General features: G+C 38.7%; 1 protein-coding gene across 1 annotated transcript in view; it reads left to right on the top strand.

Moving 5' to 3' along the window:
- LOC309870252 (liprin-beta-1-like) overlaps positions 1-24,478 on the top strand; it is a 63,642-nt gene that overhangs the window by 13,313 nt on the left and 25,851 nt on the right. The window contains exons 5-11 of the mRNA XM_082742437.1: positions 637-768; positions 5,310-5,402; positions 5,724-5,816; positions 7,171-7,285; positions 10,718-10,779; positions 14,106-14,190; positions 24,281-24,435. Of these exons, the coding sequence (XP_082598563.1) occupies positions 637-768; positions 5,310-5,402; positions 5,724-5,816; positions 7,171-7,285; positions 10,718-10,779; positions 14,106-14,190; positions 24,281-24,435 (735 nt within the window). The remainder of the gene's footprint in view (positions 1-636; positions 769-5,309; positions 5,403-5,723; positions 5,817-7,170; positions 7,286-10,717; positions 10,780-14,105; positions 14,191-24,280; positions 24,436-24,478) is intronic.

The raw sequence follows: 24,478 nt of genomic DNA, 5'->3' as shown, positions 1-24,478 counted from the left end.
ATATGAGCATATATTTTATGATTAAGAAAAAAGATACGTACCATATGTGACTTTTATGGGGAAAAGAAAACAAACCCAAACTTGTAATACACCACACACACACACACACACACAGTGCTCGTAGACGAGAGGGCCTATAATATAGCGGGTAGGGTACGTACTGGAGGGAGACTGTTTCAGTTTGAGTCCTTGCTCTGCCACATCCTTGCTGTATGACCTTTGGCAGGTTTTCAGCCTCTCTGTTCCTCACCTTCCTCATTTGTTGAACACAGATAATTCCTGAGTTATCTTTAGTAGGAGTTTCTGCTTTAGAAAGTTGTTTTGAGGATCGAACCACATCAGAACAGTGCCTAACACAGAGCGACCCTGTCAGCATCAGTGTTCTCATCAGGCTTTGAAGCAGTTAAGATTTCTGCATATCTAGAGCATGTACGTCTCCCCAGGAAGTAAGCGCACACTTAGTTCTGCTCCATGAAGGTTCACAGAAGCAGATAATATTTTCAAATTTTATCTGTTTAGTGATTAATCTTTACCACATTCCCGACTTGATAGTTACTGCTTTGCAGGGTAAGACACAATCATATGTGGTGATTTGTAATAAAACAAGTTTTGAGTGTATCTCTTAAATTCCAATAGGAGCTTCTGAGTAGGACATCCCTAGAAACTCAGAAGTTGGATCTGATGGCTGAAATATCTAACTTGAAGCTTAAACTGACCGCTGTGGAGAAGGATAGATTGGATTATGAAGACAGGTTCAGAGACACGGAGGTAAGTGATACCCTCCCCCTTAACATACATATGCGTGTGCGTCTGTATATGTCATACACATATTTCCAGAGCAAGTTGAAATTCCTTGTAGGCGTGAGGGGGAGGTAGTTAATGGCTACGTGCTCTCGTTCATCCGTGCTCCTTTTTAGGAATAATCTTTAATTACATTGGCTTTTTTTACATTGACTTTTTAATCACTAAATGCTCATGGCAATATTTATTGTGAGACTTTTTGTTGTTCGTACCTTTTTTTAAATTGTGAGACTTTTGATATGAAATTTTAATGCTTTCATTAGTCTTTAGAAAGAACTTTTCACTTTGTGACATTTGGAGCTTCTCTCTGTTCGTCTGCCTGTCTGTCCTCCTGTCCGTCCTCCTGTCCATCTGTAGTGGTTTTCTTCATTATGGAAATAATGGGTTTAAGTGTATCACTTTACTAATAGCCATTTTTACATTTTACTGATTATTTTCTATATAATAAGTAGGTTTGAAAATATGTACAGAGAACATGCTTTTATTATATAATCATAAAAATCAGATTTTTAGAGTTTATTCAGTTTGGCCTTCTACTTTTGGTCTCTTCCACACATAAATCATACCAATTAAATAAAGCTCAGTATACTTTTGTGAAATTAGGGATAGATTCTACAACTTGAAGTACCCATTTTTGTGGTTAAACGTGTTTTGTTCTTTGGGCTGTTTTATTGTTAATCTGGGTCTTTTATTTGCTTATTATTTGTTGTTGGGAAAAGAGAGCATATCCGTTTGAAATCTGTTTATTTGGAAAAAATTTGAAGATCTGCAGGACTCCCTTATCTCCCAGGGAATCTCTTCCTTTCTCTCTCTTTTGTTTCCTGGTTGGAGTATGGAAAGTTGTCATACTGCATTAGAAACTGCGTCCCAAGAAGCGGAGAGGAGAACTCATTTAAGTATTCTTCCCCCTCTGTTTTCTTTGCACACGTTTCTTTGAAGCCAACTCTGTACCATCATGATAACGGGGTCCCTTAGGTATGTTACTAGCTGTGGGCAAGTCCCGCATAGACTGGCTTTAGTGAGATTTACTCCATTGCTATTTTCCAAATTCAATTTTCTGCCAAAATGGAACTGTAATGGAAGGTCTTGGCGTATGTGTTACTTCCTCAACAGCAAAAGGAAATCCCCAACTTAGTTCACGTTCAATCTTCAAAAGTTCTTTGTCAGTCACCTATATGAGCATGTTCCTCACTTGATTGAGGCTGGGGCTCTTAGAACAGAGCTGAGAAAGTCATCCAGTTTCTCTAAAATTGTCCCTTTTGTGCTTTCTTGAAAAAATCCATTTGGATATTTTCCTCTATTTCCTCTCTGTCATTCCCTGACTCCACACTTGCTGCATAACATGACAGAGTTCAGTCAACAGATGGACTGCGTGCCATGGAGGTTACTCTGGTGCAGGGAAAGACGTCGCAGTGTTCTGGTCAAGAGTTGGCCCTTTCCCTTGTGTCCATAAAGCTGAGGGGGAGTCATCCTGCATGACTGGTTAATTTGGATCGGGGATGTTAACCAAGCATTGGGACTAAATAGAAGTGGATGTGTTAGGATTTTTTGGTAAGACTCCAGAGCAGTAGTCACATCTCTTGAGTTTGTCTGCGTTTTTTTAAAAAAGATTTTATTGAGTTGAGAGAAAAAGAGCGTGTGAGCAGGGGGAGAAGGTGAGGGAGAATCTCAAGAGACTTTGTGCTGAGTGAGGAGCCTGTCGTGGGGCTCGATCCCATAACCCTGAGCCGAAGATCAAGTCAGAGATGTAAGCGATTGAGCCACCCAGGTGCCGTGTCTGCATTTTTTTAATAAAACTTTTTTTTTTTTTTTCCTGGTGCTTCCTTCCTTTACTCATTACTCATGCATTTTCAATCATAAACAAAGTGATCCTGTCATCAGACTTTCAGTAAACTCAATCCTTGATTTTTTTCTAAGATATTTAACACTATTGGTAAAATACCACATGCATATCTAGAGATTATAAACTATAATCTGATCAACCTCATTACATATAACAACAAATAAAATAGTCCTCAAAATTAAAACCGAATTGAATATGCTCTTTCCTATTTTTGTTCCCTTAATAAAATGTTTGGTGGGGGCGCCTGGCTGGCTCAGTCAGTAGAGTGTGCAAGCCCCATATTGGGTCTGGAGCCTCCTTTAAAAACAAACAAAAATTTCCCTGGCTGTTTCATGAATCCAAAATTCCTTAACTTTGTCTTAGAATTTTAGATTATTTGGAGATTAATTTCTAAGAAAATATTGGAGTGGGGAAGAAATACAGGCACTTCTGAAAGATTAAGGGTAAAAGTCTTGAAATCCTGGAATTTTGAAGACTTGCCTGGAATGGCTGATAGGAGATGCTTAACACTATTCAACAGTGCCCCCTTCTGGTAAGAGTACAGATGCCAGAAATTGCGTTTCTGCGGAGCCTGAAGTTTCTCGGAGAGGGAAAAGGGACTAGTAACAGGGGTTTTCTTTTTATAAAGAACTGAATTGGAAATAATTTGAATTCCATTATTTTAAAGTCTTATATTGAGCTATTTCCAGATTTTCCAGCTTGAGTGACTGTGGAAAAACAGGACTTCTTTCAGGTTGGAGATTTACATTCATACTTAGTGTTGCCAGAAGGGAAATTTGGGTAGGGTTTGTTTGTTTGTTTGTTTGTTTGTTTTTTAACAGAAAAATTATCTCAATTTATAATTGTGGTTTTTTTAGTTACTTCTTTTTGCAAGTTGTCACTGTTTCTAAAAGAAGAGTTAAAATAAGACAATACCAAATAGGAATTCAAAGCTGCTAGCCATGAAAAAGTGGCAAGATATATATTAAAAAGACCAGGAGATGAAGGAAGGTCACTAAGAATTCTAGTATGCAAGAATGATTAATAAATGGGGGATAAATAAATGGGAGAAACTGACTTTTTCCTTAGACTTGAATTCCGAACCTGTAGATAAGGAATCACAGCTAAAATGTTATTAAATGATGTCAAACAGTTCCTGACCTCATTCGTGAAAGGAGGAAACAGCTGTTCCCTTACTGAGGTACTGTACTAATAACAACTGTACTAGGGGCACCTAGGTGGCCCTGTCAGTTAAACCTCTGACTTGAATTTTGGCTCAGGTCAGAATCTCATTGAGCCTTGCCTAGGACTCCATGCTTAGCGGGAGTCTGCTTGAAACGTCTCTCCTTCTTCCCCCCTCTTTAGGAACAACAAAAAAAAGAAAAAATAATTATAATAATAACTAATGAGTAATTATTATATAGTACTGTTAAGTAATTTAGGAAAGGCATCCCTCTCCCCATGTGTGAATCATTACTCATAGAAGTTTAGTAAGAAAGTTTTATTTCTTATGGTATTGCTTCTTTTTTATGGCATTTTTGTATAGTTCTGTCATCTGTTTATTTGTGGCTCAGGAGTAGAGGACTTGTAAAATGAGGAATAAAAACATGTTAAGCATTGGTGGAGTCTTGATGGTTTGTAATCAAAAAAGAAATCCTTTCCACAGTATTTGAAGTTGGTATTGTGTGGCATTCTGATTCCCTTTTCCTACTGTCTGGGCTCTAGACAAAAATATGTTACTGTTTCTTAGAACACTTAGACAAGTTTTACAAGCAAATTAGTTTTTGTTTTGTTTTGTTTTTTTAATGTGAAAGAGAAAAGCTTCTGGCTGTATTTGTATTATGAAAACCTTAGGATTATTTTCTTTTTTCTGTTCCAAATGTAACATTCATGTTATGACAATGTATTTGTAAATTACAGGGCCCTCATCCACCCTCAAGCTGAGAATCCTTGGTTTAAAAGGTTTACATTTCAAAAAAAACAATAAAAGGATTTAAATTCCATTACATTCTCCCAGACTGGGTTGATGAACAATCTATATTTTTGTTAGACAAAGGAAGAAATTGTAAAAATATTTTTATAAATAATCCACAGATCACTGAAAAGGCCCTAAAAGTAATGGCTTTACTAAAGAAAATTTTTCTAGTTAATTTTTAAAGTTGGAATCTATATGGTGATTTTTAGTCCAGAAATAGCTGATGATTGATGTATGCGATTGGCTACCTTTGTTAATCAAAATTGAAAGTCACCTTTTAACTCTTAAGCATAGGAGACAAACAGGGTTGCTGGAGGGGTGGGGGGTGGGGGGATGGGGTAAGGGGGATGGGCATTAAGGAGAGCAGTGATGTGAAGAGACTGGGTGTTATATAAGACTAATGAATCACTGACCTCTACCTCTGAAACTAATGATACATTATATGTTAATTATTTGAATTTAATTTTTAAAGAATTACCTTTGATTTCCATAATCTCATGATTGTGGGCCAGATGCATGGAGAATTTAAAATAGTGTTTTAACTAGAAAGATGCTTTGGGCCTCAGGGAGATACATTTATTTCCATTTGTCTGATCCAATTCCTACAACCTGAACCCAGGGGCTTGTTGACTAGGTTTCCAAGCTGCTATTTTGGCCTACATAGGTGTGTTGTTGCTTTCCTGATATGTTTCATTGTTCCTCCTTTGACAGGGGCTAATGCAAGAGATCAATGATTTGAGGTTAAGAGTCAGTGAAATGGACAATGAAAGACTTCAGTATGAAAAAAAGCTGAAATCAACCAAGGTAAGCTTTCTCAATGGCAAAAATTTGTAAACAGCCTGCCTCACTTACCTATGATCCATAATACAAGTTCTCAACTCAATAGATGATAAAGAAGTTATCTTACAAGTGAATGAAATTTCCCCCAAGCTGGAGACTTTCTTGAATTTGAACACCACTATTCTGAATTTTTAAAACTTGGGGCTTTAACTAATCTAGTGAAACATAACCTGTTATTTCTGTTAGTTAACCTAACCTCCTTTATAAACCGATACTATTTTCTTGGATATTTAGGCTTGTCTTTTTCTATCTGTGGTTTCTTTCACACCTCTGTCTCTCTACCAGTCTTTAATGGCCAAACTTTCTAGCATGAAAATCAAGGTGGGTCAGATGCAGTATGAAAAGCAGCGGATGGAACAAAAATGGGAGTCACTGAAGGTGTAGTAGACTTTGGGTAATGGGGTCCTGGGCCTGTTTGCTTTCTGGCTTGCGCTGTTTTGCCGTGATAGTGTTTTTTAGTAGCATGTGCATTCATCGTGTGTGTGTCATCTGTTTTTTTAAAAATACATTTAAAAAAGCTGATGGAAGGGCCAGTGCGATCCCTGATGTTGTTTTCAGAAACATATGAAATAATTAATGAAAAATAATAAATGGGCAAAATAAAAATATTCATTTAGAAATTTGATCTCATTCTCTTAGAGTACCTGAGATCCAAGCTTGGTAAAATAGTTGTAAAAATGCACCTGGAAAAAGATATCCATTTTGCCTCAGACTGCTTCTTCCTTTGGGACTTTCTTACAGGTTAACTGTATCATGACAGTGAGTTGAAATTACTGCTGTAAAGAAGCTTTTTGCCAGTGCTACTGAAAATTCCTTGTACTTGGGATCCATGCCTATCATAAGTAAAAAGTATAGGGCCAGCTTTCTTGCGTCTTTGGAGATCTTCTCATAGTACTAAACACAATACCTACCTTAAGAGACTGAAAATAAAATGTTTATCAGTTATAAAAATACACTTATTAGCACTGCAGAGCTTTATTTTCTGTGCTAAAATACAGCCAGCAAAATTTCAGTTTGCTAAAGCTAATTCTTCACCAAAATTAAACTGAAAATTTAACATTAGTAAATAGAATATTGGACTTGGAATCTTTAATAGCTACATAGTAGACAAGAAGGGGGGGGGATTTAAAATCTGTTAAATCTTTTTTCCATTGTTGTGGGAGACTCTGTCCTTTTATTTTGGTGATGAAGATGAATTAGTTAGTCCCATGATTTGGCTAACATTGTTCATCACTTGCTACCTTACCCATCAATTAAGCTCTGCCTTGTTCATGCTCAGGGAACATGAATGCCATCTTGAAATACTAAATAAATCTCAGTCAAGTCTTGATATATATTTTCCAATTTGCATTTTATTTTGCTTTTATGACACTCGGGGTCTAATTTGATTATCATCCTGGATTAACTGGGGGAGGGTTTTTTTTGTTTGTTTAACATAAGCTTTAAAACTTAGGCTACTCAGGTCCTAATTACACTTTAAAGCATTTTGTTTTAATTTGGTCACACAGAAACTTGAAACACTTATTCCAGAATTATTAGACATTGACCTTCATTAATTGTCTTGCTTCCTGCTTCCTCTTGCCACTGTCTGGTTTCTGAAGTCTGCATCTAGATTCCTATCGTTTTTTGTTTCATTCCCAAAAACTCATTATTGACTTAAGAGTTAACATGCTCCCTGAATATTCTCCTTTAGTCATAATTCCCTGTTGTAAAACGAGCTTATCATTTGTAGGACGAACTGGCATCTTTAAAAGAACAGCTGGAAGAGAAGGAATCTGAAGTAAAAAGGCTACAGGAAAAACTGGTGTGCAAGATGAAAGGAGAAGGGGTGGAAATTCTCGATCGAGGTGGGCACATACATTTGACATTTGTTCTCTTACTTTCTTAGAAACCTCCCTGTGCAGCCCTCCCTTCCTCCCCACACCTGCAAAAGAACCCCGTGTCAGTGGTGAGTCCTTTCAGAGAAAGGAGAAGGGTAGCGGAAACCAGCTGAGGCCAGGACAGCAGGGCCTCCTCCAAAACTCTTCCCTGTGCCTGGGGATCTAGTAGCTTCCTCTTCAGCAGCTGGAGGAGAGCAACTCTGTACTTCATGCGGTGTTTATTATGCATTACTAAGTTGTGAATTCTGTTGAGACAGTTCTTGTTCTGATGGCAGTACAAGGAAGTGATAGAAAGCATTAAAAGGGAACATTATCATGTCCCAGGTTTAATCTCCCTCTGAACTGAACTTGAAACAGCATGAACTAAGAGATTTAGAAACCGTTCCTTACACTTTTGAGAGAAGAGAGGAAAGGACTTTGCATCTTTGGAAGATCAAGGAAAATTTCTTATGGTGGACTGAGCCCTCAACCTGCTAGAAAGCAAAAATAATCCTCTTTTTTGAAAACGTGTGTGAATTTATCAAAAATTTTTCTCATAACTGAGGAAGTTTGTCTTGAATATTGTATGGACTGTCATTTTTAATACACGTTATATGTGATAGAAAATAACTTGAATGAAATGTGTTTTTTATGTTATATTTGGAAATATAAATGCACAGAATACCTGACAACACTAGGTTTCATTTAACCTTTCTTTGCTATTATAAATCACTGTGGCATGCAAACTACAAAGCAACTTCTGACTCTTGAAACTAAAAATTCCATTGAGTGTAGCTTTAGTACATTTTTATGTGAGCATCGGTAACCTCACTGTCTGAATAATGAAGGGCTTCAGTTAGGTTACCTATAATGTCTTTCTTGGTTCTAGAATACCCTGGCTTTATATCCCTGTAGTTGTAATTCCCTATGGATCAGAAAGCTAACTCATCAACCATTGAAGGATTTTTCCCCCCTTGTGTATTTTGGCATATAATAGAATTCTGGCGTTGTGTTTTTTTGTTTTTTAAGGAAGCTCTACACTCAACATGGGGTTGGAACTCACCTCCCCGAGATCAAAAATCACATACTATATACTGACTGAACGAACCAGCAAGGCATCCCTAGATTTGTGTAGTCTTTAAAGGACGTTCACAGATAGGTCATGCCTTTAGGGTTTTAAGAATAAAATGGAATCATGTTGTGGGCTAGAGGACGTGTTGGAGTAGTGGTTCCCAAAGACGGACGCTGGTCTATGAACTGCTTATCGCCAACACACAGCCCGATAAACACAAGAGTCGGGAGCAATGTTTAGAAACTTCATAGCAATCTGATGTTGGCATAAGATCTCACTGCGTGATCAGTGGACTCATCTCATTGAACGGGAGGTAGACCACGTCAGAGTCATTGAATTTGAGTGGTGAGGTTCATGTGTCCTAAGCCAAGTGCTGGGCACATTCAGGAAAGCCATGTGCTGACCCGTAATGGAAATGTTACAACCAAACATCACTAATGGTGTTTTCACCCCGTAGAGTATAAGGACTGCTTGTATTCCACAGACCTAACTTTAATATGCCAGGAAATAAGGGTTCACAGAGAAGAAGTGACAGAGGTAGGAACTCAAATCTAGGTCTTTGGATGAATTATATTCTCTTTCTAACCTTACACAGAGCTTCATGCATTGCAGTACCATTCCTAAAGCCACAAAATAGTGTTTAATATTCAGTTTTTATAGGGTTAGCTTCTTTATCTTAGGCAAAAGGCTAAATAATAGTACTTTAAAAATATTTATTGTTGTAATGTATATACTAACTTCCAATTCGATGGGTTTTCCTACACAGATGAAAATTTTAAAAAGAAGCTCAAAGACAAAGTAAGGTTTTTGGTGTCTTTCCATCAGCCTTTAAATTCACCAAAAGTACTACTTGGACTGTTCTTTGCATGTGTTTTAAAAACATTTATCTCACCAAAGATGTGAAGTTGCTTCATCGATAAGCTCTCCATTTCTTCAGAGTGCACAAAATAGAGCGTATATAAACAAACAGTAAAAACAAGGAGTAAAAGGTCATTTTGCTGATCCCCCCCCCCCCCCCCGATTCAGCCCTTTTGCTCCACAGGGTATAGCAGAACACCCAGAGTAACAGAGGGGAGGAAGAATTTTTTTTGTAGTTCGGGAGACAGAGTATCAGAGGAGAAAATTACTTTTCAAGGTTTTGTAGCCCACTTCTTCCCTGAGATCTACATTAAGAACTAAACATACCCTGTTGGTGTTAGACAAGAGATTGTACCCAGGCTGATTAACAGAACCCCGATTATCTAATGCATCATCGAGATAAATCATTAATTAATAGAATCTTTCCTCCAGATGTTGAATTCTTACACCCAGAGAATTGGGCATCAAAAAAAAAAAAAAAAAGGCAATTTCTACAGAATATACCTTCATATTGAAAGTGTTGTATCAGTGATGAATGATGCATTTAAGTAGTAGTTTGTTTGTTTGTTTTTCTCAGAAGCAGGTAACCTTAGCTCAATTTTTTTTTCTGTTTGAATTTTTTAAATTTGTGATTTTGTTTTAGGTTGACATTTCATCTTAAAATATTGGTTCTTTTATTATTAAAGTAATGTGCTTTTGTATTTGACTGTCAAATTTTTTTTTTTTTAAAGATTTTATTTTATTTATTTGACAGAGAGAGATCACAGTAGGTAGAGAGGCAGGCAGAGAGAGGGGAAGGGAAGGAAGCAGGCCCCTGCTGAGCAGAGAGCCCGATGCGGGACTCGATCCCAGGACCCTGAGATCATGACCTGAGCCGAAGGCAGCGGCCTAACCCACTGAGCCACCCAGGCGCCCCAATTGACTGTCAAATTTTAAGGAAAATCACATTTACCTTTTACAATAGTGTCATAAATGATGTTTATAGATGAAGCAAAGTACTTATCCTTCTGTATGGAACCTACAACCACCTTCATAGCATGACTGCTATAGATGCCACATTCCATCAGGCTCTTGCCATTCATGCCTCCATCTTGGTTAAAACTGAGTATCCTGTCCTCTGCTTATGTCATTGTGTACACCGTCCATCGCTTTCGCCCACTGCTTTCTAGGTTTCTTGTTTCTTTTTTTTTTTTTTTAATTGAGAAGCTGTGTTTTCATGGTTGTAGCACTGAAATTTCACCTTCCGTGTTCTCGTGAGGATTTTGTTATTGCTTCGAGAGAGGGTAGTTAGCTCTGACCCATATTGTTTGCTTTCTGGAGTGGTAACTATTCAGGCGACATGGAAGGTGTTCATTTTTCAGATTTTCCCCAAAAGAGGATATGGACGGTAAATATTTCATTAAAACACTTCAGTCTGAAGAGTCAGCCCCTTGTTATTGTCACACACCTTAACAAAACTGACTTCTGACATGTTCTTGTGATATTTTCAGATATTGAAGTGCAAAAAATGAAAAAGGCTATGGAATCTTTGATGGCAGCAAATGAAGAAAAGGTATCTAGATGAAATTAAAGTATTTATGTGGGTGTGTACCACCATTTTGATCACTCCATGAGTTTTCTTGAGATATGCCAGGTTGGAAGAACCCTACACACTACTGATGTTGAGGGACAGCCGTTCTGCCTTTCTACCTTCATGTGCCTGCTCTCGGTGATGGCAGTTGTCATTGTGACTGTGTGGGTAGAGTGGTGACCGGCAACACTGGGTCCACTGAGATCTCCCTCTCCCACCTCCCTGTGAATCTGGAAAAATGTTCAAGCCCTCAGATCATTTCTTTATATTCAGGTGGGAAATGAGAGAAAGGATACAGTCCATAGTGCATCCTTTCTGGGCTCGCATGAACTCTGAAAGGGGTGGTCCCTGACAACTGTTAGCTTCCCAATGAGGTTAATTTTCTTCATATCATTTTCTTCACACTCCTGGATTCCTTCACATGAGGGATTGTCTCATGTGAGACAATTTCTCTCTCTCAAAAAGCATCAATAACAAACAAATCTCCCAGTGTTGACTGAGGGCTTACTAGACATTCAAACTGCTTTAGGAGCACCAACGCTGACATAAGGTTTTAGTAGTTCCAGAAGGCTTCAAAGAGGTTGCATTTGAGCAAAATCTGAGGAAAGGCAAGAGTTGTTTATCAGGAAAACAAGAGACAGAGGCATCAGTACCATGAAATAAAATATGGCCCTAGGCTGTCTTTTAGCTTTGTTGGCCAAATGCCAGGGACTCCAGAGTCTTCTTTCCTGTTGCTTCACTGATTTCATTCTGATGAGAGCAGGGAAACAGTGTCCTCTAAAGCAAGGTGTTTTTTCATGGCCTACCTGATCAGCCATATACCCAGCGGACAGCAGCAGTCGGGTTCAGCTCGCATCATCAGAACTACTCTTACATCTCATGTTACTCAATGAATAGAACAAGGAGGCATTTTCCCAAGAAAAGAGTCATTTCAAGGAAGTAAAAAAACAAGCAACTGCCAAAGAACTTTGCCTTGATCTTTTTGTCTCAGCTTGTTTCTTTCTCTAATTCTTGTGTTCTCTGTTTTACTCTATATTTTTCCCTTCAATTCTCTTTATTTGCTCTTTATTAGGAAATAAACTCATTGCCCTCTCCACCCACCTATATTTAGGTTTCTTTTTGCTAGTCTTTACCACTGTGGAATAAAAAGGAAAGTCATTAGCAAGGGGCCCATGTAGTTTTTACTTTTTTTTTTTTTTTTAAGATTTTATTTATTTGAGAGAAAAACAGCGAACAGGGAGCTTGATATGGGGCTTGATCCCAGGACTCTGGGATCACTACCTGAGCCAAAGGTAGACGCATAACTGACTGAGTCCCCTCGGTGCCCCCATAGCTTTTACTTTTAAAAAAGTAATCACAAATTCATTTAGTCTTAATTTCTCTCTCTCAAAAAGCATCAATAACAAACAAATCTCCCAGTGTTGACTGAGGGCTTACTAGACATTCAAACTGCTTTAGGAGCACCAACGCTGACATAAGTTTTTAGTAGTTCCAGAAGGCTTCAAAGAGGTTGCATTTGAGCAAAATCTGAGGAAAGGCAAGAGTTGTTTATCAGGAAAACGAAAGCTGCTAAGGAGAGTATCTATGAACTAAACATGTCTCAAAAGCCCAGACTTGGCACAGCCTAGTGCATGTTGGGAAAGTTCAGAATGAGATAAGGTAGAGGGGTATATGACGCTGACATTTACACAGGTTGACAGGGTTTTTGAAAACCTTATTTTGGATTTGAGGGCTCCTGGGTGGCTCAGTTGGTTAAGCACCTACCTTCGGTCAGGTTACGACCACAGGGTCCTGGGATTGAGCTCCACATCAGGTTCCCTGTGGGAGCCTGCTTCTCCCTCTCCCTCTGCCCCTTCCTCCTGCTTCTTCTTCTCTCACTCTCACCCTCTTTTTGTCTCGAGTAAGTAAAAGTCTTTGAAGTAATTTTTTTTGGGGGGGGGATTTGAGAACAAGTTTCTAGTTTGAGTAATGAGGTGAATGATAGTGCCCTCAAAGAGTTAAGGGAATCTAAGCTCAAGTACCAGGGGCAAATAATGAGCTTAATTTTAGAGACATTCACTTCGATGTGCTCATGGGACTTTTAAAAGGAGATTTCTCATAGAAAGTTGGAAAATGAATCTAAATTTGGGGGTTAATGTATAATTATAGATGGGGTAGGGAGTGAACCCAGTCCATTTTAGGAAAAATACAGAATTATAGATTTTCGGAGACTAAGCTATAGTTGATATGTAAATTAGCTTTTGCTCCATGACAAATCACATTTATTATTTCTCATACTTCTGATGGTTGATTAGGGGGTTCTCCTGGTCTGGGCTGGCTTTGTTGATCTCTGCAGTTAGCTGGTGGGTGGGATGGGGCTGGATGGTCTAGGCTGGTGTGACTCACATGTCTAGTGATTAACATCCTTGCATAGATTGGGCCCATCTGGGATGTCTCTTTTCCAAATGATATCTCGTCTTCCATTAGACTAGCCTGTGCTTCTTCACATAGTGAAGGTTCCCTGGAGCAGAGAGAGAGGGCAAACCCTAACCACATTTGTTGATATCTCTTTGACCAAAGCAAGTCACATGGCCAGGCCCAAAACCAGTGAGAGAAGAGCTAGGGAGCCCATTTTTTTAGGATCCACCAGAGTGGGGGTAAAGGACAAAATCTTAAAGCACTAACATTTTATAGACTGGGCTGGGTAGATAGTGGAAGTAGAATATCTATCTGGTCAAGGGATTAAGAAATCAAAATAGAAGAAAAGAAAGAGTGGAAAGAAAAGTGAAGGAAAAAGGAGGAAAGAGTGGGGTCAGTCAAGTATCAGAGGTCAAATTAGAAAAAGGATGAAAAGTTCTCTTATTTTTAGTAAATGTGAAGTCTCTGATGACTCTGATGACTAATTGGTACAACTTTGGCTGAGTGTTTTGAGAAGAGAAAGGCCAGATTATGATTGATGACAGCAGGTAAAGACAACAGGTGTAGTAGATCTTTCTTTCAAGACCTGCCCATAAGTTGGAGAGGAGAATAATTAAAGTTGATTTTTTTCTTGTTTTGTTTTTGTTTTTGTTTTGTATCTTATTACCTTGTTTTGTTTTTGTTTTTAAAGATGGCAGCTGAAGGATAGGATCTCTAAATTTAGAGGTACTTTTTCTCTATCTCTGATGTACGTAGGAAAACTGGTAAAATGTAGATATTACCAGTTTTACTAAAGTTTAGAAATATTCCTTGAATAATGTAAATAATTCATGTCTCCCTATTCTTTGTGTTGCAATTACTTTTACTGTTTAAAGTCATAGTTTAAAGATGACAATTTATTTTATTAATAGGATCGGAAAATAGAAGATCTTCGACAGTGCCTGAATAGGTACAAGAAGATGCAAGATACAGTGATACTGACCCAAGGTAAAAAAGGTACTGTAGCTCTATAGGTTTTTCTACTTTACTTGATTTTAAGTGGCTATGAACTTTAACATTTGTTTTCATTTTCCTGGAATATCCATTATTCCAAAATAGTTTGTTTATTCATTTATTCAACAATATCATTAGGAAACAATATCACACACTTTCTTGGTGAGTAGGCCAAAGAGAATACTGTGGACTGGTTGGTCAAGGAGAACCTCTGTGTGGAGTTCATCAGATAGCATTCTAGACAGAACAGTGTGTTCTAGAGCCTGTGGGGAGGGGCATCTGGGTGGCTCAGTGGGTTAAGCATCTGCCTTCAGCTCAGGTCATGATCCCAGGGTCCTGGGATCGAGTCCTGCATTGGCCTCCCAGATCAGCAAACAGTCTGCTTCTCCCTCTACCCTTCCCTCCTGCTTATGCTTTCTCTCTCTCTCTCAAAAATAAATAAGTAAATTTTATTCATTCATTTATTTGTTTGTTTGTTTGTTTGTTTATTAAAAGAGCCTATGGGGAAAATGGGCTCGGTGTATTTAAGTAGTAAAAAGACCGTTGTGACTGACTGGAAGGAAGTGATCAGGGGGAGGATGAGAGGAGATGAGCCGAGCGGATAGAAGTTAGCGTTGGACAGGTCAGGCAATGTGAGGCATTCAGCTCTGTGAGCCCAGCGGGATCCACGGAAGGGTTTTTACAAGTCTGCGGCATTTTTCGTAACAAATGGACCATATTGGGAGGAGGGAGCAGTATCAGAAGAAGAGAAGCCAGTCAAGAGGCTCTTGCAGGATTCCAAATGGAATGTTAATAATGGTACTGATTAGAAACACATTTTGGTGTTCGAACTAACACAGTGGTGTGACGAATTAGATGAGAGTGAAGAAGAGGAAAGAATCAAGAAAGACTGATGTTTTTGACTAAAGCGACCGGGGTGGGGGGGGGGAGTGATGATTCCATTTACCAAGGTAACGAAGCCTAGTGAGGGCGCACTGAAATGATTAAGGGGGGTTGTGTTCAGCTTTGAATGTGTTAAGTTAAGTTAAAACATAAAATAAAACCAAAACCATAAGACATCTAAGTAAAAATAGTCACGCTTTGATGGGGATTAAGGAGTGCACTTGTTGGGATGAGCACAGGGTGATGTTGGGAAGTTTTGAATTACTATATTGTATACCTGAGACTAGTATTACACTGTATGTTAATCAGAATTAAAAACTTAATAAAATAGTTATGCCTTTTGATGTGGTATTATTTTATAGGTGCATGGTTCAGTTGGCCATCCTCAAATGTGGAAAATCTCTGGGGGTCATTTAAAACAAAAGTGTTAAGAACGTTGGAAGTTTTCTCATTCATTAGCAATGCAAGGTGGGGTTATTTGCTCTAAAAGTAAACATGAGTAATAAATTTTTTCAGAGATACTTGTGAAATACTCAGATTTTGGAATTTCAATTTCGATGAGTTCAAAAAGAAAGAAAATCCTACTTCAGACGAGGATTTCTGAGAGGGGAAAAAAAATGGATCTTCATCTTATTTTCCACAGGACTTAGTGTATGTTAAAATTTTAAATATCCAAATGAGCAAGCAAATGAACCTCTGTCAGTGTTCTTACAGCGATTCTCATCACTCAGCATTTTCTCTGCCTTCAAGAGAGTGTCTCTTTTTAGACAGTATTGCAAATTAACAAGTGATTAATTTTTACATAGTCATAACATTTATTTTTTTTAAAGATTTTATTTATTTATTTGACAAAGAGAAAGATCACAAATAGGCAAAGAGGCAGCTGAAAGAGAGGGGAAAGCAGGCTCCCTGCTGAGCAGAGGACCCTGAGATCATGACCTGAGCCGAAAGCAGAGGCTCAACCCACTGAGCCACCCAGGCACCCCTGTAGTCATAACATTTAAAACAGTATTTGATTTTATAGAATCTCAATACTGTAGTTTTTATATTTAAAAATCAAAGGAAAACATTAATTTCTATAATTATGAAACATAAGAAAATCAAGAAAAGAGGTATTCTTCATAATTGCACTGACATGATCATTTTTGTCAGTTTCATGGGGTTTTTTGTTGTTGTTGTTGTTGTTTGTTTAATCTGGTTTTGTTTTAAAATAGACTCCATGACCAGCATGGAGCCCAACATAGGGCTTGAACTCACGACCTGGAGATCAAGACCTGAGCAGAGATGGAGTCTGACGTTTGGAGCACCTGGGTGGCTCAGTTTGTTAAGCGTCCGACTCTTGCTTTCAGCTCAGCTCATGATCTTATGGGTCGTGAGATCAGGCCTTACCTTGGCTCTGCACTCAGGTGGAGGCTACTTGAAGATTCTTTCCTTCTGTCCCTCCCCTGGCCTGTGCGTGCATGCAATGCTCTCTCTCTCTCAAATAAGTAAATAAAGCTTAAAAAAAAAAAAAGAGAGAGAGAGACACTTAACCAACTGAGATACCCAGGCACCCCTCCTGTACTTTTTTTCATCTTTTTTAATGCATATAAAATGTGTAGAAAAAGGAGGTTGTTTTTCGTTTTCTTTTCCAAAGTTAGTTGTATTATTTTACATTGCCAACAGCAATGTATCACTTGCCAACACTTGGTATGGTATTTGAAACTTCACAATCCTGTACATTTGATATGATTTTGATTTAATTGGTTTAGTGTTTTAAGTATTCTCATCACAAGTCCCTCATGATGAAAAGTATTGGACATCTTATCATGTACTTACTGACATTTGTATATTAAAAAGAGGGAGTTTTTAACCACCATTGAAAATTATGTCCTGTTCTAATGAATAGTTTATAAACAGTGATTTCTAACTAGTATTTGTATTTACTTAGTCCTTAGAGAATGTGAATAATACCTACATTTTAATGAACTTAGAATAAATGCCTAATAAAAATATAAGAAGGTAAGTCTAGTTAACAGCTTTAAATGAGTTTAGGATTTTGTACTATTCAGAGAATAGTGTTTTAAGCATCAATTTTTGGTTTTAAAAAAGAATATCTGACATAGTTGTTCAGCAGCTAATCCTTTTCATTGCTGAAGATGTAGAAGTAGTTCTCAAAGTTGGCCGCTTTCCTGGGTATGTGGTTGCATTTGTCCATAAGGCTGTTCTTTCTTCTTTAAAATAAATGGCACAGAAGGATCATCTTAAGGAATCAGAAGATTGCCTATTGTTGTTTTTTCTTCTTTATATGTATGTGGTTTTTGTTTTGTTTTGTTTTGTTTTGTTTTGCTTTAAGAACAAAGAAATGATGATGTGAGTGCTGTGAAATGTGTAAACCTGGCAATTCACAGACCTGTACCTCTGGAGATAAAAATACATTATTAGTTTATTAAAAATTAATAAAAAAATAAGAACACAGAAATGATGAATGATGAATATTGAGTTTCTCATGGTGACTGTGTTGCTGTTCAGAATTAGTTTGTTGTACCACTGATATTCTCCGCTTGGTTGTTTCTTCTTTTTTTTTTTTTTTAATTTTTTATTTTTTATAAACATATATTTTTATCCCAAGGGGTACAGGTCTGTGAATCACCAGGTTTACACACTTCACAGCACTCACCAAAGCACATACCCTCCCCAGTGTCCATAATCCCACCCCCTTCTCCCAAACCCCCTCCCCCCAGCAACCCTCAGTTTGTTTTGTGAGATTAAGAGTCACTTATGGTTTGTCTCCCTCCCAATCCCATCTTGTTTCATTTATTCTTCTCGTACCCACTTAAGCCTCCATGTTGCATCACCACTTCCTCATATCAGGGAGATCATATGATAGTTGTCTTTCTCTGCTTGACTTATTTCGCTAAGCATGATACGCTCTAGTTCCATCCATGTTGTTGCAAATGGCAAGATTTCATTTCTTTGGATGGCTGCATAGTATTCCATTGTGTATATATACCACATCTTCTTGATCCATTCATCTGTTGATGGACATCTAGGTTCTTTCCATAGTTTGGCTATTGTGGACATTGCTGCTATAAACATTCGGGTGCACGTGCCCCTTTGGATCACTACATTTGTATCTTTAGGGTAAATACCCAATAGTGCAATTGCTGGGTCATAGGGCAGTTCTATTTTCAACATTTTGAGGAACCTCCATGCTGTTTTCCAGAGTGGCTGCACCAGCTTGCATTCCCACCAACAGTGTAGGAGGGTTCCCCTTTCTCCGCATCCTCGCCAGCATCTGTCATTTCCTGACTTGTTGATTTTAGCCATTCTGACTGGTGTGAGGTGATATCTCATTGTGGTTTTGATTTGTATTTCCCTGATGCCGAGTGATATGGAGCACTTTTTCATGTGTCTGTTGGCCATCTGGATGTCTTCTTTGCAGAAATGTCTGTTCATGTCATCTGCCCATTTCTTGATTGGATTATTTGTTCTTTGGGTGTTGAGTTTGCTAAGTTCTTTATAGATTCTGGACACTAGTCCTTTATCTGATATGTCGTTTGCAAATATCTTCTCCCATTCTGTCAGTTGTCTTTTGATTTTGTTAACTGTTTCCTTTGCTGTGCAAAAGCTTTTGATCTTGATGAAATCCCAATAGTTCATTTTTTCCCTTGCTTCCCTTGCCTTTGGCGTTGTTCCTAGGAAGATGTTGCTGCGGCAGAGGTCGAAGAGGTTGCTGCCTGTGTTCTCCTCAAGGATTCTGATGGATTCCTTTCGCACATTGAGGTCCTTCATCATTTTGAGTCTATTTTTGTGTGTGGTGTAAGGAAATGGTCCAATTTCATTTTTCTGCATGTGGCTGTCCAATTTTCCCAGCACCATTTATTGAAGAGTCTGTCTTTTTTCCATTGGACATTCTTTCCTGCTTTGTCGAAGATTAGTGGACTGTAGAGTTGAGGGTCTATTTCTGGGCTCTCTATTCTGTTCCATTGATCTATGTGTCTGTTTTTGTGCCAGTACCATGCTGTCTTGATGATGACAGCTTTGTAATAGAGCTTGAAGTCTGGAATTGTGATGTCACCAACGTTGGCTTTCTTTTTCAATATCCCTTTGGCTATTCGAGGTCTTTTCTGGTTCCATATAAATTTTAGCATTATTTGTTCCATTTCTTTGAAAAAGATGGATGGTACTTTGATAGGAATTGCATTAAATGTGTAGATTGCTTTAGGTAGCATAGACATTTTCACAATATTTTTTCTTCCAATCCAGGAGCATGGAACATTTTTCCATTTCTTTGTGTCTTCCTCAATTTCTTTCATGAGTACTTTATAGTTTTCTGAGTATAGATTCTGTGTCTCTTTGGTTAGGTTTATTCCTAGGTATCTTATGGTTTTCGATGCAATTGTAAATGGGATTGACTCCTTAATATCTCTTTCTTCTGTCTTGCTGTTGGTGTAGAGAAATGCAACTGATTTCTGTGCATGGATTTTATATCCTGACACTTTACTGAATTCCTGTATAAGTTCTAGCAGTTTTGGAGTGCAGTCTTTTGGGTTTTCCACATATAGTATCATATCATCTGCGAAGAGTGATAATTTGACTTCTTCTTTGCCGATTTGGATGCCTTTAATGTCCTTTTGTTGTCTGATTGCTGAGGCTAGGACCTCTAGTACTATGTTGAATAGCAGTGGTGATAATGGACATCCCTGCCGTGTTCCTGACCTTAGCGGAAAAGCTTTCAGTTTTTCTCCATTGAGAATATTTGCGGTGGGTTTTTCATAGATGGCTTTGATGATATTGAGGTATGTGCCCTGTATCCCTACACTTTGAAGAGTTTTGATCAGGAAGGGATGCTGTACTTTGTCAAATGCTTTTTCAGCATCTATTGAGAGTATCATATGGTTCTTGTTCTTTCTTTTATTGATGTGTTGTATCACATTGACTGATTTGCGGATGTTGAACCAACCTTGCAGCCCTGGGATAAATCCCGCTTGGTCGTGGTGAATAATCTTTTTAATGTACTGTTGAATCCTATTGGCTAGTATTTTGTTGAGTATTTTCGCATCTGTGTTCATCAAGGATATTGGTCTATAGCTCTCTTTTTTGGTGGGATCCTTGTCTGGTTTTGGGATCAAGGTGATGCTGGCCTCATAAAATGAGTTTGGAAGTTTTCCTTCCATTTCTATTTTTTGGAACAGTTTCAGGAGAATAGGAATTAGTTCTTCTTTAAATGTTTGGTAGAATTCCCCCGGGAAGCCGTCTGGCCCTGGGCTTTTGTTTGTTTGGAGTCTTTTAATGACTGTTTCAATCTCCTTACTGGTTATGGGTCTGTTCAGGCTTTCTATTTCTTCCTGGTTCAGTTGTGGTAGTTTATAGGTTTCTAGGAATGCATCCATTTCTTCCAGATTGTCAAATTTATTGCCGTAGAGTTGCTCATAGTATGTTCTTATAATAGTTTGTATTTCTTTGGTGTTAGTTGTGATCTCTCCTCTTTCATTCATGATTTTATTTATTTGGGTCCTTTCTCTTTTCTTTTTGGTAAGTCGGGCCAGGGGTTCATCAAATTTATTAATTCTTTCAAAGAACCAGCTCCTAGTTTCGTTGATTTGTTCTATTGTTTTTTTGGTTTCTATTTCATTGATTTCTGCTCTGATCTTTATGATTTCTCTTCTCCTGCTGGGCTTAGGGTTTCTTTCTTGTTCTTTCTCCAGCTCCTTTAGGTGTAGGGTTAGGTTGTGTACCTGAGACCTTTCTTGTTTCTTGAGAAAGGCTTGTACCGCTATATATTTTCCTCTCAGGACTGCCTTTGTTGTGTCCCACAGATTTTGAACCGTTGTATTTTCATTATCATTTGTTTCCATGATTTTTTTCAATTCTTCTTTAATTTCCCGGTTGACCCATTCATTCTTTAGAAGGATACTGTTTAGTCTCCATGTATTGGGGTTCTTTCCAAACTTCCTTTTGTGGTTGAGTTCTAGCTTTAGAGCATTGTGGTCTGAAAATATGCAGGGAATGATCCCAATCTTTTGATACCGGTTGAGTCCTGATTTAGGACCGAGGATGTGATCTATTCTGGAGAATGTTCCATTTGCACTAGAGAAGAATGCGTATTCTGTTGCTTTGGGATGAAATATTCTGAATATATCTGTGATGTCCATCTGGTCCAGTGTGTCGTTTAAGGCCTTTATTTCCTTGCTGATCTTTTGCTTGGATGATCTGTCCATTTCAGTGAGGGGAGTGTTAAAGTCCCCTACTATTATTGTATTATTGTGGATGTGTTTCTTTGATTTTGTTATTAATTGGTTTATATAGTTGGCTGCTCCCACATTGGGGGCATAGATATTTAAAATTGTTAAATCTTCTTGTTGGACAGACCCTTTGAGTATGATATAGTGTCCTTCCTCATCTCTTATTATAGTCTTTGGCTTAAAATCTAATTGATCTAAGGATTGCCACTCCTGCTTTCTTCTGATGTCCATTAGCATGGTAAATTCTTTTCCACCCCCTCACTTTAAATCTGGAGGTGTCTTCGGGCTTAAAATGAGTTTCTTGGAGGCAACATATAGATGGGTTTTGTTTTTTATCCATTCTGATACCCTGTGTCTTTTGACAGGGGCATTTAGCCCATTCACATTCAGGGTTACTATTGAGAGATATGAATTTAGTGCCATTGTATTGCCTGTAAGGTGACTGTTACTGTATATGGTCTCTGTTCCTTTCTGATCTACCACTTGTAGGCTCTCTCTTTGCTTAGAGGACCCCTTTCAATATTTCCTGTAGAGCTGGTTTGGTATTTGCAAATTCTTTCAGTTTTTGTTTGTGTTGGAAGCTTTTAATATCTCCTTCTATTTTCAATGATAGCCTAGCTGGATATAGTATTCTTGGCTGCATGTTTTTCTCGTTTAGTGCTCTGAAAATATCATGCCAGCTCTTTCTGGCCTGCCAGGTCTCTGTGGATAAGTCAGCTGCCAATCTAATATTTTTACCATTGTATGTTACAGACTTCTTTTCCCAGGCTGCTTTCAGGATTTTCTCTTTGTCACTGAGACTTGTAAATTTTACTATTAGGTGACGGGGTGTGGGCCTATTCTTATTGATTTTGAGGGGCGTTCTCTGAACCTCCTGAATTTTGATGCTCATTCCCTTTGCCATATTGGGGAAATTCTCCCCAATAATTCTCTCCAGTATACCTTCTGCTCCCCTCTCTCTTTCTTCTTCTTCTGGAATCCCAATTATTCTAATGTTGTTTCGTCTTATGGTGTCACTTATCTCTCGGATTCTCCCCTCGTGGTCCAGTGGCTGTTTGTCCCACTTTTGCTCAGCTTCTTTATTCTCTGTCATTTGGTCTTCTATATCACTAATTCTTTCTTCTGCCTCATTTATCCTAGCAGTTAGAGTCTCCATTTTTGATTGCACCTCATTAATAGCTTTTTTGATTTCAACTTGGTTAGATTTTAGTTCTTTTATTTCTCCAGAAAGGGCTTTTCTATCTCTCGAGAGGGTTTCTCTAATATCTTCCATGCCTTTTTCGAGCCCGGCTAGAACCTTGAGAATTGTCATTCTGAACTCTAGATCTGACATATTACCGATGTCTGTATTGATTAGGTCCTTAGCCTTCGGTACTGCCTCTTGTTCTTTTTTTTGTGTTGTATTTTTACGTCTTGTGATTTTGTCCAGATAAGAGTAAATGAAGGGGCAAGTAAAATACTAAAAGGGTGGCAACAACCCCAGGAAAATATGCTTTAACCAAATTAGAAGAGATCCAATATCGTGAGTGGGGAGAAAGGGGATAAAAAGAGGTTCAAAAAGGAAGAAAGAAAAAAAAAGAAAAAAGAAATTAAAAAGAAAAGAATTTTTTAAAAAAGAAAACACCTAAGAAATATGTAAAAAAGAAAAAAATATATATATTAGATAAACTGTTAAAAAAGAAAAAGGTAACAGTTAAAAAAAAAAATTTACCCGAAGGCGAGAAGGAAAAAAAAAAAATGAAAAAGAAAAAATTAAATTAACTGCAAGACTAAAAAAAAATCACAGGAAAAAACCATGAGTTCCGTGCTTGGCTTTCTCCTCCTCTGGAATTCTGCTGCTCTCCTTGGTATTGAAACCGCACTCCTTGGTAGGTGAACTTGGTCTCGGCTGGATTTCTTGTTGATCTTCTGGGGGAGGGGCCTGTTGTAGTGATTCTCAAGTGTCTTTGCCCCAGGCGGAATTACAGCACCCTTACCCGGGGCCGGGGTGAGTAATCCGCTCGGGTTTGCTTTCAGGAGCTTTTGTTCCCTGAGCGCTTTCCGTTGAGTTCCGGAGGACGGGAATACAAATGGCGGCCTCCTGGTCTCAGGCCCGGAGGAGCCGAGAGCCCAGGGCCCCAGAGAACAGCGCCCAGTTACTCCCGTCTGCCTGACCTCCAGCTGCGCTCCGAGCTCACCGAGCCTGCGACCGGTTCAAGGTAACACTGAGCTGTGAGCCTATTGTCCGCTCTGTCTCTGTAGCTGGCTCTCCCGTTCCAATACCCGCAAGCTCTGCGACACTCAGACACCCCCGATCCTTCTGTGACCCTGCGGGACCTGAGGCCACGCTGACCCCGCGTGGGCTTCGCCCCCCCGGTTTAGCCTCTGGAGCGATGTCCCTCAGCGGAACAGACTTTTAAAAGTCCTGATTTTGTGCGCGCTTGCTCCGCTGCTTGCCGGGAGCCGGCCCCTCCCCCGGGGTCTATCTTCCCGTCGCTTTGGATTCACTTCTCCGCCGGTCCTACCTTTCAGAAAGTGGTTGTTTTTCTGTTTCCAGAATTGCTGTTCTTCTTCTCTTCGATCTGCCCATGGATTTTCAGGTGTTTGCAATCTTTAGATAAGCTATCTAGCTGATCTCTGGCTAGCTGAAGCAGTCTCAGCTTGCTACTTCTCCGCCATCTTGACTCCTCCCCAGCTTGGTTGTTTCTGAACTGAAATTTGTAAAGCCCCAAATTCTGAAACAAAATTAGGGAAGGTTGTTGGACTAAATGAACTTCTGATTTCAAGGCTGTGAGTCTGTGGTAATAGCTATTAATACCACCCTCAGGCTCCAGGTGCTCATAGTTTAACATTTCTCCTAGAGGTCCTCTTGTTATTTTTCTAAGGATTTCAAAGGAAACTCACTTTTGATTTTTGAGGATGGGAAAAATGTTTATATTCAGTTGGTATTCTTCCTCCAAAAGTGAAATGTAAATGAAAAGCTGCCATTTTTCTCCTTTTCCTAGACCAAGATGGCGACTTTGACGGTCTGCTCACTTCTGGTTCCGTCTCCACTTTGCTGGATGCGCAGGGTTTTAGTGACCTGGAGAAAAGTGTATCATCTACACCAGTCACGGGATCTCCCAGTCGTGACCCATTCAACACAAGTGTTCCAGAAGAGGTATTTACAGACTCTCAACATTATCTTTGTAGTGAAGAGACTG

The sequence above is a fragment of the Mustela nivalis genome (assembly GCF_964662115.1).
Source record: "Mustela nivalis genome assembly, chromosome: 7".
NCBI lineage: Eukaryota > Metazoa > Chordata > Mammalia > Carnivora > Mustelidae > Mustela > Mustela nivalis.
This window is presented reverse-complemented; position numbering and strand designations above follow the sequence as displayed.